The 19,084-nt window shown below is 37.5% G+C and overlaps 1 protein-coding gene across 1 annotated transcript in view; it reads right to left on the bottom strand.

Moving 5' to 3' along the window:
- LOC150090395 (RNA helicase Mov10l1-like) overlaps positions 1–19,084 on the bottom strand; it is a 230,447-nt gene that overhangs the window by 173,401 nt on the left and 37,962 nt on the right. Inside the window, exons 4-5 of the mRNA XM_090390298.1 lie at positions 16,204–16,365; positions 1,387–1,535 (exon numbers count right to left, since the gene is read on the bottom strand). Of these exons, the coding sequence (XP_090246424.1) occupies positions 1,387–1,535; positions 16,204–16,365 (311 nt within the window). The remainder of the gene's footprint in view (positions 1–1,386; positions 1,536–16,203; positions 16,366–19,084) is intronic.

Below are 19,084 nucleotides of genomic sequence, written 5' to 3'. Positions count from 1 at the left end.
TATATTATGTTATAGTACAATATGATGTGTATTCAAGAACTTTGAAACTATAACCAAGATAAAACGGCAACCATGAAAACTACATACCTATAGCTGTATGGATATGGCCCCTCTTGCTTCCTATACTGCAATTCAATTACAACAATACCTGCCTAGTGCAAGAACGTTATAAAGAATAACAAGGTAAGATTACAGTGTGAGACTATCCAATAAATAACGAACATCCTGAAGGCAAAGGCCATAAGACGACTGTGATGGCTCTAGGCTACAGCCCTAAATCGGGAGGTTTGGCCAGGAGAATGATCTATTGGTCCTGATGATGTCTGGCTGTTTTTTACTCCTCTTTTTGTGGTAACTTCTGGTGGGTGGTATTCCCATAATTGGAGTTATGATCAGTAATTGTTTCTTCACTTCATTTTTCTATTATTCTTTTGAAGATACTTACTGAAGTACAGAATGTCAAAATATTATCCTTATTGTTTGTTGATAGAAAGTTCACTAAAGAGCCTGATGAATAAGGTCTCCTTGAAGGTTCTTCTTTTGTAATTTCAATCAAAATAACTTATATATTTGGTGGGGTAGAATTAAAAACATCAGAGGAATTTGTGGGTTATGATAAGGACAGATATAAACTTCTTTGAGCAATGTGGAGAGGTGGCAACAAAGGTGCATGCTGTCCTACTGACGATTTATTGAACATTTACTTGTAATGATAGGGGGGTCATAATCTCACTGTATAAGGCAACTATAAGACTGCAATTGGAATAGTGTGTCCAAGTGTGGAGATCACACCTGCAAAAGACAATGAGCTTCCTGAAAGGGTCCAAAGACAGAAGCCTGCTTGGTGAGATATGTAAAAGAGTACCCATATGAGGAAAAACTTTGAATATATGGGCTACAGAGCTTAGTAATCAGCCACTTTAAAGGGACCTAATTGAGGTCTATATAGCTCTCAGAGGGTATATTAAATGAACAAAGGTGAAATGAAATTTTAATGATCATAAATTATTAGAAAACTAGGGAACGTAGATTAAAATTATTGGAGAAGAGATTTAGACTGGATCATAGCCAGTGAGTTGTTAATTACTGAAATAAATTACTTTTGTGGGTAAAAGCTCACAGCTCCCAAAGTTTTTGGGTAATTTTAGATCGGTGTATGCAATATCAAGGAAACCACTTCAGAGGGCATTCATCCAAATAGCTAGTAAGTTTCATCCCTTCAAAAATATTAGTCCCTGAACTTTTTAATTACACCACATACATTATCATGAATACTGATAATGTCTTGTAAATAGTTAAAACTAAACAATTAACAGGAATTTTCTAAAATAAAATGTCACTATATATAATCATTCTAGGGACTAATAAAAGATATAACTGACATACCAAGCAGGAATTTGAATATGCTGCTTAGGGAGCACAGACACAGCTCTCCACTGTAAATGATTCTGACTACTTTCAATAGCCTTTACTGTAACATGGTCTTCAACTTTTGGATTGCGATTTCCAAAATGTGATGAATTTAAAAAAAAAACCTTAAAACAAAAAATTAACATAAAACAGAGGTTAAAAAAAAATCATTAAAATACTCTTTTAATTTCAGAAATGAGCAACACAATTATTCCTGTTTCTCACTTATAATATTAAAATTTAAATTGCTACATTTATTTTTATTTCTGTGCTTCACCCTCTGAATAAAAAAAACATCCCAGGAATTATCTAAATAACCAAATAATTAAATTAGTTGTAAATAAATAAATAAATTATTAAATAATGCTGATTATCTTTAATATAATTTTATCTTCTGGAATTTATTTATTTATTTTTTGATTATTAAACTATTGGCCAAGAAAATAATTGACATACACTTGGTGCCCTCAGGAAATACATAATAATAAACACTTAACCACTGTGAATATATCAAGTATATTGCATGTGCATATTAAAAACTTCTTGAAGATTCACAGGTATTTAAAAAACAAGATAAGAAGCACTTCTACATACAGTACAGTACTCTATTATTACATAGCAATGCTTATATGACACACATTATTTATCAACGTAGTTGGTACACATTTTTAAGCATTTGTCCAAATGTAAGCAAGGAAACAAAAAAGAGCTTAAGAGATGAAAATCACTGGGGGTGAGAGCTGGGACTATGTGGTAAATAGCCCAGAACTTCCCAATCACAGAATCATAACAACTTGTAAGTACAACTGCTAAACTGTGGCCTGGCATTATCAAATAGACTTTCACGTAGCAACCCATTCAGACTAGTTTTGAATAGCCCTCTGCAACTGATCCAGCAAGGGCTAGTAATGCTTAACATTCAGTGTCATTTCAGTTTTTAGTTCCTCATAGTCTCAAAACACTGTTTCCATGATCATCTTAGCTGATCTCTATAATATCTCTCATATCATTTATCCATGATGATCAGTGGCCATTATAACCACTCTGTTTCCTACTACATAATCATCCCTTTATTCACAGTAGTAAGTTGCTTCTAATATGGCACAGCATCAAAAGTTTAAAGCATTTGATGTCAAAATTATTCTTTGCATCCAGTTCTATTTAGAAAATACAGCTGCGAGTTACAGGCTCTGAAAAAAACGATAAGTGTTTGCTTTTTATTTGCATAATTGTTATTTTATATTGTACTTAATACGTAGTCTTATAGTTTTAATTACGCTGGTTATTTTTATTTTAATTTATATAAACAGTTTTTGTAGATGTACGTAATACTTTATAAAACCGTTATTCGTTCGAATATTGCAGGCATTGTTTTTGTATATAGTGATAGGGAATTCAAATTTTTAATTGAGGTAGCTAGGTAGCTATAACGTATAATTATAGAAACAGTAATACGCTTCACTGTTTCTATTAGATAGCGTAGTATTGACATTTAATTAATTTAATTTATTGATTTTATTAATTTAAAGTATCATGCCCCAAACTAGAGCAGCAAAGCAACGGGCACAAAGTGGCAGGAGTGCTGTGACTCGGAGGAGAACTGAGGGGGGCAATTCTCCAACGCATCACAGCCTAAAAAAATGTGCAACTTGTGAAATGTTTGCCGAACTCTCTGGAACGGAACATGATATTGCCATGGGGGATGTCTTTGTGTGTGCACGATGTAAGGAGTGTAAGGAAATCAGGCGACAACTCAGCGTTGTTATGGGCCTATATGAGAGTTTGAAGGACAGGGTGGATGCCCTCGAAAGATCTAAATTAAGGGGCCCATCGGGCTCTCAGCTGCCCACATCAACGCCAGAGCTTGCACTTGGTCATCACGCAACACAGCGGCAACCCCCAAGGCAGAATGCGCTGGTCCCTCAGGAACTAGTAGTTGTTGGTGACTCTATTGTCAGGGAAACAGGGAACATGCTTTGTAAAAAGGATAGGTGGAACAGGACCAGGGTATGTCTGCCAGGGGCAAAGGTTGATGACGTTGTAGAGCAGATATCATCTATTAAGGGCACAAAAGGTGATATAGTTGTACACGTTGGCACTAATGATATCAAGAGTAGGAGACCGGCAGAATTGCTTAACAAGTACAGGTCACTGTTGAAAAAAAGCCGTGAATTAGGGTTGAAATTGAAAGTGTCTGCAATTCTGCCCAGACACGATAGGAGGGAGTATATGATGAGAGCCTTGTCGATCAATTCGGCCCTGGAAAGACTGTGCAAGGCTCAAGGGATAGAATTTTTTTCAGCCTGGACTGTACTTGTTAACAGGAGAGACTGCTTCTACAGGGATGGCATACACTTAAATAGAAAGGGTGCAAAAATATTTGCTGATGCTATCGAGGCAGTGTTAGGTGGGTCGGAAAACTGATAGCTTGGGGGGATACAAGGACTAATAGTTTAACAGTAGCTGTAGGCAGAGGTGAAGGTGATTCTTGCACAACTTCTATTAGAATAAGTAGCGACCTGGAGCGTGGGGTGTTGGGGGTTTCAGGGACGAGTGGTGGTCATCGTGGAACGGGTGGGTATATGAGATGTGTTAGGGTAACAAAGAATAGGAGTAGGAGCATGTATACAAATGCTAGAAGTATAGTAAATAAATTTGATGAATTTGAAGTGTTGGTCAAGACATCCAAGGTGGATATTGTTGGAATATCAGAGACATGGTGTCACGCTGATATAAGGAATGCCGAACTGGAATTTGGGGAGTACAATGTGTACAGAAAGGATAGAAAGGGAGGAGGTGTTATGCTGTTAATTAAGAAAAACATAAAATCAAAAGAAGTGCATCCAGTTGATATAGATGAACAGTGCACTGTTGAGTCAGTTTGGTGTGACATAAGCACTGCAAAAGCAAAAATAAGAGTAGGAGTGTGTTATAGGCCTAATGACTCGAATGAGTACAATGAACAATTGTACAGAGAAATAGAGTGGGCTAGTAAATCGGAATGTCTTATAATGGGGGATTTCAACTTCCCAGATATTGACTGGAACTTGTGGGTTGGTCACTCACACACTAGTCAGACTTTTGTGGATTTATTGGATGATTGTTTTCTGCAGCAGCATGTTCGAGAGGCAACCAGAGAAAGTAATACTCTTGATCTGGTTATCAGCAGTGATCATTCATGTATTAGGAATTTGCAGATAAAAGAACCACTAGGTGGCAGTGATCACAGTGTACTGACGTGGGATTTACTTAAAGATTTAATTACCATCAGGGGTAAAGGAAAGGGTTTTTGCTTCCGTAAAGGCGAGTACAGTGGTCTCCGACAGTTTTTAAATTCTGTACAGTGGGATCAACTGACGATGTTACCAACAGTAAATTCTAAGTGGGAAGCATTCAAGGAATTAATCGTGGATGCTACTAAAAGTTTCATACCTATTAAGAAATATTGTTCAAGGTTTAGGCCTAAATGGTTGTCAAATGAACTAATGAGACTCATAACAGAGAAGAAAAATGCATGGGATGCATACAAATTAACACGTGACACAGAAGCCTATGATAGCTACAAGTTGATCTGTAACCAAGTTACAAAGGAGGTTAGGCAGGCGAAGGCAGATTAAGAGAAATCCTTGGCAAAAGATGCTAAGAAAAACAGCAAGGATTTCTTTACTTATATAAACTCTAAAAGGAAGGGGATGAATCTTATTGGTCCACTTGACATAGATGGTTCGACTGTTGATGATCCTGCTCAGATAGCAAACAAACTGAATGAGTATTTTGCATCTACATTCACACATGAGGAATTATTAAGGTTTGAAAATGGCAGAAGGTTATCAAATTGTAGCAGGATACTTAATGATTTTGTAATAACTGAGAGCAAAGTGGAAGAGAAATTGTTGAAGTTAAACGTAAGAAAAGCACCTGGGGTGGATGGGATCTATCCAGTTATATTAAAGGAGGTGGAAAAGCAACTAAGCAAACCATTAGCCATAATTATGAGAGCATCCTTGGACTCAGGGGAGGTTCCCACGGACTGGAGATGTGCAAATGTATCCCCAATTCACAAAGGGGGATCGAAGGGTGACACGGGTAATTACAGACCAGTTAGTTTAACTTCTGTTCCGGGTAAAATAATGGAGTCGCTGGTTAAAGATGCATTGCAGGATCATCTAGACAAGACTGCAGCAATAATTCAGACACAGCATGGGTTTGTTAAGGGAAAGTCTTGTCTGACAAATGTGATAGGATATTATGATGTGGTTACAAAGGAACTGGATGCAAAAAATAATTTTGATATCATATATTTGGATTTCAGGAAAGCTTTTGACACTGTTGCGCATGGAAGACTATTGTACAAATTGGAGCAGAATGGTATTAAGGGTAAGCTGCTACAATGGATAAAAGGATGGTTAAGTGGGAGAAGACAGAGGGTAGTAATCAATTGGTGCTGCTCTTCTTGGACTAATGTTATTAGTGGAGTCCCACAGGGTTCGGTGTTGGGTCCACTGTTGTTTTGTATATTTATCAATGATATTGATGAAGGAATATCAGGCTTAGTGTCGAAGTTTGCAGATGATACAAAGGTTGGCAGGGTTGTTAATGACAGCAATGGCAGTGTGCTACTGCAACAGGATCTAGATAATTTGGGCAGATGGGCTAAGAAGTGGCAACTGAAGTTTAACCTTGACAAATGCAAAGTACTGCATATGGGTAGAAGTAACCCCAGAGAAACGTACGAACTGTGTGGTACTACACTTAAGGTGGTAGAAAATGAAAAAGACCTGGGAGTAATTGTGCAGGCAGATATGAAGTTTTCTGAGCAATGCAGACAGGCTGCCAGGGCAGGTCATGGGGTTTTGTCAATGATATATAGGAATTTTGCTAGCAGGGAAAAGGAGGTGATTATCCCTCTGTATAAGGCAATGGTCAGGCCACGCCTTGAGTACTGCGTACAGGTCTGGAGGCCTCATTTTAGGAAGGATGTAGATTTACTTGAGCGTGTACAGAGAAGGGCAACAAGATTAGTGAGGGGAATGAAGGGATCCTCTTATCAAGAGAGGCTTAAGTTCTGCAAATTGCAGTGGCTGGAGACTAGGCACCTGCGCGGTGATCTGATTGAGGTGTATAAGGCCTTGAATGGGTTCAGCACGCTGAATTCTGATGGGATCCTTCCACTTGTTCAGATTACGAACCTAAGGGGGCATAAATTCAAATTAAGAAAAGACAGATGTAGATTGGATGTGCGGAAATTTGCCTTTAGCCAGCGGGTGGTTAATTGCTGGAACAAACTTCCATCTGTCGTTGTGGAAGTTGATAGGTTGAATAAATTTAAGGAGGAACTAGACAGGCATTTGGAGGGAATGGTGTGATTTTTTTTTTTTTTTTTTTTGGCTGATGCTGCATAAGCTCATACACTTGCTTTCTTGCATCACATACCACTACTACTACTACTACTACTATCGTTATGACTTCATAGTGGTCATGCATAATCTTCCTTTAAAAAATCTACGCTGTGACTGCATAGATTTTTTTAAAGGAAGAAAATCAATGCTGTTTCAATTCCACACCTACCAAGATTATCTTGATAAATGTGGGAAAATAATAGAGTCAAATTAACCACTAAATCCATTATTTTCCGTGGAACAGGTTTGTATTATATTTAGCACCCTTAGGAATAGGAGTAGGAGATACTTTTGTGCATATCCATTCTGTAGGATTTTCTCTTGAATCTAAGAATGCTAAACTATAAGCCCTGTGCGAGGGAAAATAGTGAATTCAGTGGTTAATTTGACACTATTATTTTCTTGAATCTAAGAAGAGTAGTAGGGTTTTAATTGTAATAAATAAGTATTTTGAAGGTTATAATCACTTTTTGGGCATATATCGTTTGCATTTAGATAATGATGATATAACTAATTTAACATTGCAATCGTTACGGCAGTGGTTTTCAACCGGGGTGCCGCAACAACATTCCAGGGGTGCCACATAATTTGTGTTTAAGTTACTTAAACTTATTATTTTTTAATTTATGTTTATTTCATTATAAAAAGGTGTACAGTATATTTTTAATTTTGTGATCTATAATTGATGTTTACTTAGTACCTCTATATAAAGAATAAAATTATATACTGTATATATATAATTTGTATTAGGAAATGTAATTTTCATAATTATATTATTGTAATAAATATCATATATATATATATATATATATATATATATATATATATATATACAGAGAGAGAGAGAGAGAGAGAGAGAGAGAGAGAGAGAGAGAGAGAGAGAGAGAGAGAGAGAGAGAATCGGATCTAACAGGCAAAAAATTGAATAGGGGTGCCGCAAAATAAAATAAATTACTTAGGTTGCCGTTATTATAAAAAGGTTGAAAACCACTGCGTTACAGTATAGCATAACTTGATAACGTATATCTCAAAATTGATAGCTAAGGTATAACATAAAACTATATAGCGGAATATGTATTACTGCATTAACTTAGTATAGTATTGCATAGTCAAGTATAGAGTAGTAAATTAATCAATTAAATTTATTAACCTTTATAATTTTCATTGTTAATTAATTAAATTGTATTTAAACGGAAATCATGCCCCAGACTAGAGCAGCAAAGCAACGTGCACAAAGTAGCGGGACTGCTGTGGCTTGAGGAAGAACTGAAGGGGGCAATTCTCCAATGCATCACAGCCTAAAAAAATCTGCAACTTGTAAAATTTTTGCAGACCTTTCTGGAATGGGACATGATATAGCCAAGGGGGAACGTCTTTGTGTGTGTGTGTGCTCGATGTAAGCAGTGTGAAGAAGTTAGGTGCCAACTCAGTGTTGTTATGGGCCTTTATGAGAGCTTGAAGAACAGGGTAGATACCCATGAAGGAATTAAGATGGGGGACCCAGCAAGCTCTCAGCTGCCTGCATCAATGCCAGAGTTTGCACTTCATCATCAGGCAACACAGCAGCAACCTTCAGGGCAGAATGTGCTGGTCCCAAAGAAGCTAGTTATTGTCGGTGACTATATTATCAGGGAGACAGGAAATATATTGTGCAAAAAGGATAGGTGGAATAGTAGTAGTAGTAATAGTGGCATGTCATGCAAGAAAGCAAGAGTATGAACTTATGCAGCATCAGCCAGAAGAAAAAAAAAAATTTACAAAACAAATTCCACTAAATGTTTGTCCAGTTCCCCTTTAAATTTATTTAACCTATCAACTTCCACAACAACAGATGGAAGTTTGTTCCAGCAATTAATCACCTGCTGGCTAAAGGAAAATTTCTGCAGATCTATTCTACATCTGTCTTTCCTTAATTTAAATGTATGCCCCCTTAGGTTCGTAATCTGAACAAGTGGAAGAATCCCATCAGAATTCAGCGTTCTCAACCCATTCGAGGCCTTATACACCTCAATCAGATCACCTCACACGTGTCTAGTTTCCAGCCGCTGCAATTTGCAGAACTTAAGCCTCTCTTGGTAAGATATCCCTTCATTCCCCTCACAAATCTTGTTGCCCTTCTCTGTACATGCTCAAGCAAATCTACACCCTTCCTAAAATGAGGCCTCCAGTCCTGTATGCAGTACTCAAGGCGTGGCCTGACCATTGCCTTATACAGAGGGACAATCACCTCCTTTTCCCTGCTAGCAAAATTCCTATACATCATTAACAAAACCCCATGACCTGCACTGGCAGCCTGTCTGCATTGCTCAGAAAACTTCATATCTCACTGCACAATTATCCCAGGTCTTTTTCATTTTCTACCACCTTAAGTGTAGTACCACACAGTTGGTACGTTTCTCTGGGGTTACTTCTACCCATATGTAGTAGTTTGCATTTGTCAAGGTTAAACTTCAGTTGCCACTTCTCAGCCCATCTGCCCAAATTTTCTAGATCCTGTTGCAGTAGCACACTGTCATTACTGTCATTAACAACTGTGCCAACATTTGTATCATCTGCAAACTTCGACACTAAGCCTGATAAACCTTCATCAATATCATTGATAAATATACAAAACAACAGTGGACCCAACACCGAACCCTGTGGGACTCCACTAATAACATTAGTCCACGAAGAGCAGCACCCACTGATTACCACCCTCTGTCTTCTCCCACTCAACCATCCTTTTATCCGTTGTAGCAACTTACCCTTAATACCATTCTGCTCCAATTTGTACAGTAGTCTTCCATGTGCAACAGTGTCAAAAGCTTTCCTGAAATCCAAGTTTATGATATCAAAATTATTTTTTGACTCCAGTTCCTTTGTAACCACATCATAATAACCAATCAAATTTGTCAGACAAGACTTTCCCTTAACAAACCCATGCTGTGTCTGAATTATTGCTGCAGTCTTGTCTGGTTGATCCTGCAATGAATCTTTAACGAGTGACTCCATTATTTTACCCGGAACAGAAGTTAAACTAACTGGTCTGTAATTACTCGTATCACCCTTCGATTCCCCTTTGTGAATACATTTGCACATCTACAGTCCGTGGGGACCTACCCTGAGTCCAAGGATGCTCTCATAATTATGGCTAAGGGTTTGCTTACTTCCTTTGCCACCTCCTTTAATATAACTGGATAGATCCCATCCACCCCAGGTGCCTTTCTTATGTTTAACTTCAACAATTTCTCCTCCACTTTGCTCTCAGTTATTACAAAATCATTACGAACCCTGCTACAATTTGATAACCTTCTGGCACTTTCAAACCTTAATAACTCCTCAAGTGTGAATGTAGATACAAAATATTCGTTCAGTTTGTTTGATATCTGAGCAGGATCATCAACAGTTGAACCATCAATATCAAGTGGACCGATCAGATTCATCGCCTTCCTTTTAAAGTTTATATAAGTAAAGAAATCCTTGCTGTTTTTCTTAGCATTCTTTGCCAAAGATTTCTCATAATCTGCCTTTGCCTGCTTAAACTCCTTTGTGATTTGATTACAGACTAGCTTATATCTGCCATAGGCTTCTGTGTCACCTGATAATTCATATTCATCCCATGCATTTTTCTTCTCTGTCACGAGTCTCATTAGTTCATTTGATAACAATTTAGGCCTAAACCTTGAACAATATTTCTTAATAGGTATAAAACTTTTAGTAGCTTCCACAATTAATTCCCTGAATGCTTCCCACTTAGAATTTGCTGTTGGTAACATCATCAGTTGATCACACTGTACAGAATTTAAAAACTGTCTGTTGGTGCCTCCGTAGCCGGGTGGGCAGGAGCAGCAGTGCGTAGCACACGCTTCTTGATTACACCAGGGTTCGAGCCCATGCCCACCAAATACGGAGGATGCGGAAAGGTCAGAGAATGATCACTGCATATCCCTGGAGCAATATGGTCTTAGTTGCTAATGCTCCTAAAAACCAAAACAACAACAACAAACAAAAACTGTCTGAGACCACTGTACTCACCTTAACGGAAGCAAAAACCCTTTCCTTTACCCCTGATGGTAATTATATCTTTAAGTAAATACCACATCAGTACACTATGATCACTGCCACCTAGTGGTTCCTTTATCTGCAAATTCTTAATACACGAATGAACACTGCTGATAACCAGATCAAGAGTATTACCCTCTCTGGTTATCTCTCGAACATCCTGCTGCTGCAGAAAACAATCATCCAATAAATCCACAAAAGTCTTACTAGTGTGCAAGTGACCAACCCACAAGTTCCAGTCAATGTCTGGAAAGTTAAAATTCCCCATTATAAGACATTCTGATTTACTAGCCCACTCTATTTCTCTGTACAAATGTTCATTGTACTCATTCGAGTCATAGGACCAGGGACAAAAATTGATGATGCTGTACAGCAGATATCATATTTTAAGAGTATAAAGGGTGATATATAGTTGTATACATTGGCACTAATGACATTAAGAGTAGATCTGCAAACTTACTTAACAAGTTCAGGTAAATATTCAAAAAAAAGTTGCGAGTTAGGGTTAAATTTGAAAGTGTCTGAAATTCTGCCCAGACACAATAGGAGAGAGAGTAAATGATGACAACCTTGTCAATCAATTCGGCCCTGGAGAGATAATCAAGTCTCATGAAGTAGAATTTTTCTCAAGTGGTCTGTGCTTGTTAACAGGGGAGATTGTTTCTACAGGATGGGATACACTTAAATAGAAAGGGTGCAAGAATATTTGCTGATGCTATCGAGGCAGTGTTAGGTGGGTCAGAAAACTGTTGGTTTTGGGGGGGATTCACAGAGTAATAGATTAACGGTAGCCACAGGCAGTTGTGAAAGTGATTCTTGCACAGCTTCTGTTGGAATGAACAGCAGCCTGGAAAGCGAGGTACTGTGGATTTCACGGGCTGCTGGGAGTCATCGTGGAACAAGTAAATACATGGGTTGTGTTAGGGTAATTAACAGTAAGAATAGGTGCATGTATACTTGCATGTACACCAATGCTAGGAGTATAGTAAATAAAATTTTATGAATTTGAGATGCTGGAAGACATCAAAGGCTGATGTTAGGATATCAGAGGAGTATGTTATAAGACTATTGACTCTGATGAGTACAATGAACAACTGTACAGGGAAACAGAGTGGGCCAGTAAATCAGATTGTCTTATAATGGGGGATTTTAACTTCCCAGATATACACTGAATATTGTGAGTTGGTCACTTACAAATTAGCAAGACTTTTGTGGATTTACTGGATGAGTTTTCTACAGCAGCATGTTCGAGAGGCAACAAGAGGAAGTAATACTCTTGATCTGATTATCAGCAGTGATTCTTCATGCATTAAGAACCTTCACATAAAGGAACTACTAGGTGGCAGTGATCACAGTGTGCCGATGTGGAATTTACTTAAAGATGTAACTACCATCAGGGGTAAAAGGAAGGGTTTTTGCTTTCGTAAAGGTGATTACAGTGGTCTCAGAGATTTTTTAAATTCTATATGGTGGGACCAACTGATGATGTTACCAACAGAAAATTCTAAATGGGAACCATTCAAGGAATTAATCTTGGAAGCTACTAGGCTTTTCAAACCAACTAAGAAATACTGTTCAAGGTTAAGGCCTAAATGGATGTAAGATGACCTAATGAGACTCATAGAAGAGTAGAAAAATGCATGGGATGGATATAAATTATCAGGAGACACAAATGCCCATGGTAGATATAAGATAGTCTGTAATCAAGTCACAAAGGATGTTAGGGAAGCAAAGGCAGATTTGGCACATGGAAGACTACTGTACAAATTGGAGCAGTATGGCATTAATGGCAAGTTTCTACAATAGATAATAGGATGGTTGAATGGGAGAAGACAGAGAGTCGCTATCAATGGACACTGCTCTTCTTGGACTAATATTATTAGTGGAGTCCCCCAGGGATCAGTGTTGGGCCCATTGTTGTTTTCAGTATTTATCAATGATATTGATGAAACTATATCAGGGTCTAAGTTTGCAGACGATACGAAGGTTGGCAAAGGCAGATTATGAGAAATCTTTGGCAAACAATGCAAAGAAAAACAGTAAAGACTTTTTTACCTATGTAAACTCTAGAAGGAAGGGGATGAATCAGGTTGTTCCACTTGACATCGACGGTTCAATTATAGATGAACCTACTGAGTTGGCTCACAAACTGAATAACTGAGTATTTACATCTACATTTACACATGAGGAGGTCTGTAGGGAAGTGGGAACCAGAGCCTCATCAAACTCTGGCAGGGATCTAAATAATTCTGTAATAACTGAGAGTAAAGTGGAGGAGAAATTGTTGAAATTGAACATAAGAAAGGCACCTGGGGTGGATGGGATCTCTCCAGTTATATTAAAGAAAGTAACAAAGGAAAGAAGCAAACCCTAAGCCATAATTATGAAAGCTTCCTTGGACCTCAGGGGAAGGTCCTCATGGACTGGAGATGTGCAAATGCAAATGTGTCCCCAATTCACAAAGGGGGATCAAAGGGTGACACGAGTAATTACAGACTTATTTGAACTTCTGTCCCAGGGAAAATAATCGAGTCACTGGTTAAGGAAGCGATTCAGAATCATCTAGACAAGACTGCAGTTACAGTTCAGACACAGCACGGGATTGTTCAAGGGAAGTCTTGTCTCACAAATTTGATTGGATACTATGTGGTCACAAAGAAACTCGATGTAAAAAATAATTTTGATATCATATACTTGGATTTTAGGAAAGCTTTTGATACTGTGGCACATGGAAGATTACTGTAGAAATTGGAGCAGTATGGCATTAAGGGCAAGTTTCTACAATGGATAATAGGATGGTTGAGTGGGAGAAGACAGAGTGGTTATCAATGGACACTGCTCTTCTTGGACTAATGTTATTGACTAATGTCAGTATTAGGCCCATTGTTGTTTTCAGTATTTATCAATGATATTAATGAAAGTATATCAGGGTTAATGTCTAAGTTTGCAGACGATACAAAGGTTGGCAGGGTTAGCATTAGCATTAGTAGAGGCATTTGATGCAAGAAAGCAAGCTTATGCAGCATCAACCAAAAAAAATAAATAATAAATAAATAAAAAATAGCCACTTCCACTTCACCCCTCTGTTCGTTCGAAATACCTGTCCAGCTGAGCCTTAAACTTATTTAGGCTATCAACTTCCACGACAAGGGATGGAAGTCTATTCCAGCAACCAACCACCCGCTGGCTAAAGGCAAATTTCCTCACATCAATCCTACATCTGTCTTTCCTCAATTTGAATTTATGCCCTCTCAGGTGATTATTCTGAGCAAGAGGAAGAATCCCATCAGCATTGAGCATGCTCAAACCATTCAAAGCTTTATACACCTCTATCAGATCACCTCGCCGGTGCCTAGTCTCCAGACACTGTAATTTGCAAAACGTAAGCCTTTCTTCGTAAGAGCACCCCTTTGTTCCATTCACTAATCTTCTTGCCCTTCTCTGTACTCGTTCCAGCATCTCTACATCCTTCTTGAAATGAGGCCTCCAGACCTGTATACAGTACTCTAGGTGCGGTCTGACCATTGCCTTATACAAGGGAATAATCACCCTTATCCCTGCTAGAAAAATTCCTATATATCATCCTTCTTGAAATGAGGCCTCCAGACCTGTATACAGTACTCTAGGTACGGTCTGACCATTGCCTTATACAAAGGAATAATCACCTCCTTATCCCTGCTAGATATATAGGGTTGTTAATGACAATAATGATAGTACGCTACTGAAACATGATCTGGAAAAGTTGAGCAGATGAGCTGATAGGTGGCAATTGAAGTTTAAAATTGACAAATGTAAAGTACTGCATATGGGTAGCAGTAACCCCAGAGTAACGTATCAACTATGTGTCGTTAAGCACATAGGCCGCTAGGGCTATATTGTGTCTACGTATCAACTAGGTGGTACTACACTTAGGGTAGTGGAGAATGAAAAGGACCTGGGGGTAATTGTGCAGTCAGATATGAAGTTTTCTGAATAGTGCAGACAGGCTGCAAGAATAGCTCATGGTGTCTTGTCACTGATATAAAAGAATCTTGCTAGCAGGGATAAGGAGGTGATTGTCCCATTGTACAAGTCAAAAGTTTGGCCTAACCATTGGTTAGGCCAAACTTTTGAGTACTGTAAACAGGTCTGGAGACCTCATTTTAGGAAAGATGTAGAGATGCTGGAATGAGTACAGAGAAGGGCAACAAGATTGGTGAGTGGAACAAAGGGTCTGTGTTACCAAGAAAGGCTTAAGTTCTGTAAATTGCAGCTTCTGGAAACTAGGCACCTGTGAGGTGGTCTAACTGGGGTGTTTAAGGCCTTTAATGGTTTGAGAAAGCTCAATGCTAATGGGATTCTAACTCTTGCTCAGATTATTCACCTGAGGAGACATAAATCCAAACTGAGTAAAGACAATTGTAGAATAGATGTGCGGAATAGATTGTAGAATTTCCCTTTAGCCAGCGGATGGTTGATAATTGGAACAAATTTCCATCTGTTGTAGTGGAGGTCAACAACTTAAATAAATTCCAGGCAGAACTAGACAAACATTTGGTGTGAATGGATGGGTGAAATAGGAGGGTTTTTTTTTTTTTTTTTTTTTGTCTGATACTATATAAGCTTTCTTTCTTACATCATATGCCTCTACTAATTCTAATGCTGTCATTATTATGGCTGTAAGGTCTGACTATCTTTTTTGCAGCTTCTTTTAATACAACTTGATAGATTCTATCAATCCCAGGTGCTTTCTTCACTTTTAGATGAAATAATCTCCCTCTTTCACTTTCCTTTCAGTTATTATAAAATCATTTAACTCCCAATCAGTATTAGATGAATGTCTGCTAACCCATGCTCTGAAAAGTTTTTCGGTGTAAATGTAGATACAATATATTTATTCAGTTTGTCAGCAGTCTGTAAAGGATTATCAACAGTTAGCATTTATATCCAGTGAACCAGTAATTTGTTGGTTTCTTTCTAGTGTTATCATAAAAAGAGAATACCATGCTATTTTTTCTTGGCACTACAACCACACTAAACAAGCTATTGGTGGGGGGGAGAACAATGAGCTGGTTTCATATAGCTATTAAAGACCACAGGGACATTCAGCAATTTGATGGGGGTGGAATGGAATTTATAGTTTTTTCCCCTTTGCATTAGTGACTTGCACACCCACTCGGTATAAAATATTTGAACAGTGATGATGATGATGTCTCCTGTGTTCACATAAAAATTATTGCCAAAATTTTAATTGCTATTAGCTTGAGGTCCTAACTTCATGATATCATAAATGATACTGTGAGCATCTGATCTGGAATTATTTACATAACTGCAATAAAAATGTACAAATCTAAAATGAATACAAAAATGTTACCTTATTATCTACAACTCCACCATTATGATATAAGGATGTAATTTTTCCATCAAAATTCCATTCTCTGTGGGGTTTCAAATGGATTACACACTTTCCAGAAGTACAGTTAACTTCAGCTCTAATCCAGTCACCAACAATAGGCGAAAAATCAAGCACACAATCCTAAAAACAAAATAAAACTCTCTCATACAGTAATCTGGTCACTCTTTGCTAACAAGTTTCTAACAGCAGTTAAAAATTTTATTCTAAATTACATCCCCTTATTCTAAATTACGGCAGTTTTGTAATTTAGAATAAGGGGATGACAAAAATTCTACTTGCCACCAGCAACATATTTATTTTTAATTTTACAAACACATAAAGGAGTCACGGTAGTCATAGTGCTGGTGTATGAAACCAATCCAATCCAAAAAAATAACAAGGATGGGGTCCAGTACAGAGGTACATTATCCTGTTTAAAAAGAACTGTTGGCTGAAGGTATTTAAGTGTCCAGTACAGAGGTACATTATCCTGTTTAAAAAGAACTGTTGGCTGAAGGTATTTAAGTGTCCAGTACAGAGGTACATTATCCTGTTTAAAAAGAACTGTTGGCTGAAGGTATTTAAGTGTAGCAAAATGCAACAATCAAGAATATTCTAGTGTAGACTATTTGTGCCAACTGTTTCTCAATCAAACTATATTTCAACTCTTGCCAATTATTATTATTATTAGCCATATAGTGCAAGGAAGCCTGAGGCTTATGCTACACCAGCCAAAAAAAAAAAAAAAAAAATTTCCAAGTTACCCTGAGAGTGAGAGAGAGAGGAATCACCAAAAAAAAAGAATGATGATATCCAGCTCAGGACCCTGGGTGTGCCAAGCCCATACTCACCAGATGTAAGCCCCCGGGGAAAATAGGTCTATATAAATAAATTTTAAGGATGATTGCTAGATCTCTTCACCTGAAACAAAACAAAATCATAAGGCATATGAGAAGAGAGTAACAATCATTGCAAGACACCTCAGGTGAGTATGGGCTTGGCATACCCAGGATCCTGAGCTGGATATCATCATTCTTCTCTTTCTTGGTGATTCCCTTCTACTTCTGACTCTCCCTCTCCCTCTCTCTCTCTCTCTCTCTCTCTCTCTCTCTCTCTCTCTCTCTCCCTCCCTCTCTCTCTCAGGGCAACCTCGGAATTTTTTTTTGGCTGGTGCAGCATAAGACTCAGGCTTCCTTGCCCTATATGTTTAATAATAATAATAATAATAACAGTTAAAAACAAAACAATTCTGGTTCTTCCAAATGACTGTGTCCTTAAATTACAGTATAATTCAAGTATTAATCAAACTATAATTTAATTGCTCTCAAGTGACTGAAAGCGGTTCCCAAAGCTATACCTGTCTGAAACACAAAGTTTCAATTTTTGTTAAGAATGAGCATGGTTGAAAAGTGAAAAAAAACAAGTGAAGAATACGTAAGCCTTTTTGCTTTGTTTTTCTAACCTACAGTTATACCTATGGTCTTTTTTCTGCCAGAACAGTGCTCTGGAAGTTAAAAAGAAATAAAAATAAAAAATCATATATTTAAATTTAAAAATTATTTATTATTACTAATGCCACTGACACTATCATTTTCAAAAAATTTTCCCAGAGGAGGACTCCTGGATCACCCCTTCTTTCCTAGGGCTACTTCCTCAGCATTCTAGAAGTTTATATTTCACAAAAAAAAAACTCTAATTATACCCCTTTATTTAAAGAAAAAAAAAAAAAAAAAATTTACACAGCACAGTAAGCAAAGAATTGCTAATAAGTCTAAATGAATACGTAGCCACCATCTTAAAATTAATACCTTTTCAATGAATTTAAAACAAACAATTAATGACAATGTGAAATAATCTGTAGAAAATTATTAACCGAAAGCTTTTGTAAGTATCTAACTTAATATATGTTTTTCCTATTATAAACTTGTCATATTTATTCTGTCTCCATTTCGCTGTGTCCACAGTAATCCAATAGTTCTTTCCTTTTAAAAAAGTTATCAAAAGCTCACTGCATATTATAGGCTCCATTTTTGATGAAAATCCTGTTTAAAAATTTTATTTCCAACTCAGCTTAAACATGGATTCGCATTTAATAGTTCCAAGCTTTTCACTCCCTTTAAGGTTCCCCACCAGCAAAGATAACCATTCTTACTTTTCTAACAATACACAAAAAATGCTGCTTTAAGACTCAGTAGCAAAAATGCTTAGCTTATATTTTCTTGAATGACAAACTTGAACAAAATGCTCCTCTGAATAACTTTACTGAAATCTAAGAACATCCATGAGCTGTCCCTTTAAATGAAACAAAATGAAATCAGACATAGGTATCGCATTTTACACAGCCACAGGCTTCAACATCTAACAATTAATCACACAGTTCATGTACATGTCTGGCAGTACCCACCCTCATGTTCCACTCTTAACTGTCAGTTTGACTGAGGAATGTTAACAAATTAACCGAAAGCTTTTGTATGTATCTAATTTAATATATGTTTTTCCTATTATTAAACTTGTCATATTTATTCTGTCTCCATTTCACTCTGTGTCCACAGTAATCCAATAGTAATAATTGCATTTTATACTTAATGATGTTCCATTAAGGGTTGCTCTTACCAAGAAAGGCTTAAGTTCAGCAAATTGCAGCATCTGGAGATGCTGCAATTTGCTGAGTAGGCACCTGCGACGTGATCTGATTAAGGTGTATAAGGCCTGTGAATGGTTTGAGCAAGCTCAATACTGATGGGATTCTTTCTCTTGCTCAGTTAAGTGCCTGAGGGGGCATAAATTCAAACTGAGGAAAGACAATTGTAGAATAGATATGTGGAAATTTGCCTTTAGCCAATGGGTGGTTGATTGCTGG

Source organism: Mastigoproctus giganteus, chromosome 2 (genome assembly GCF_048544385.1).
Source record: "Mastigoproctus giganteus isolate SK-2022 chromosome 2, ASM4854438v1, whole genome shotgun sequence".
Classification (NCBI taxonomy): domain Eukaryota; kingdom Metazoa; phylum Arthropoda; class Arachnida; order Uropygi; family Thelyphonidae; genus Mastigoproctus; species Mastigoproctus giganteus.
The sequence above is the reverse complement of the archived record's forward strand: the minus strand, read 5'-3'. Positions and strand labels throughout refer to the sequence as shown.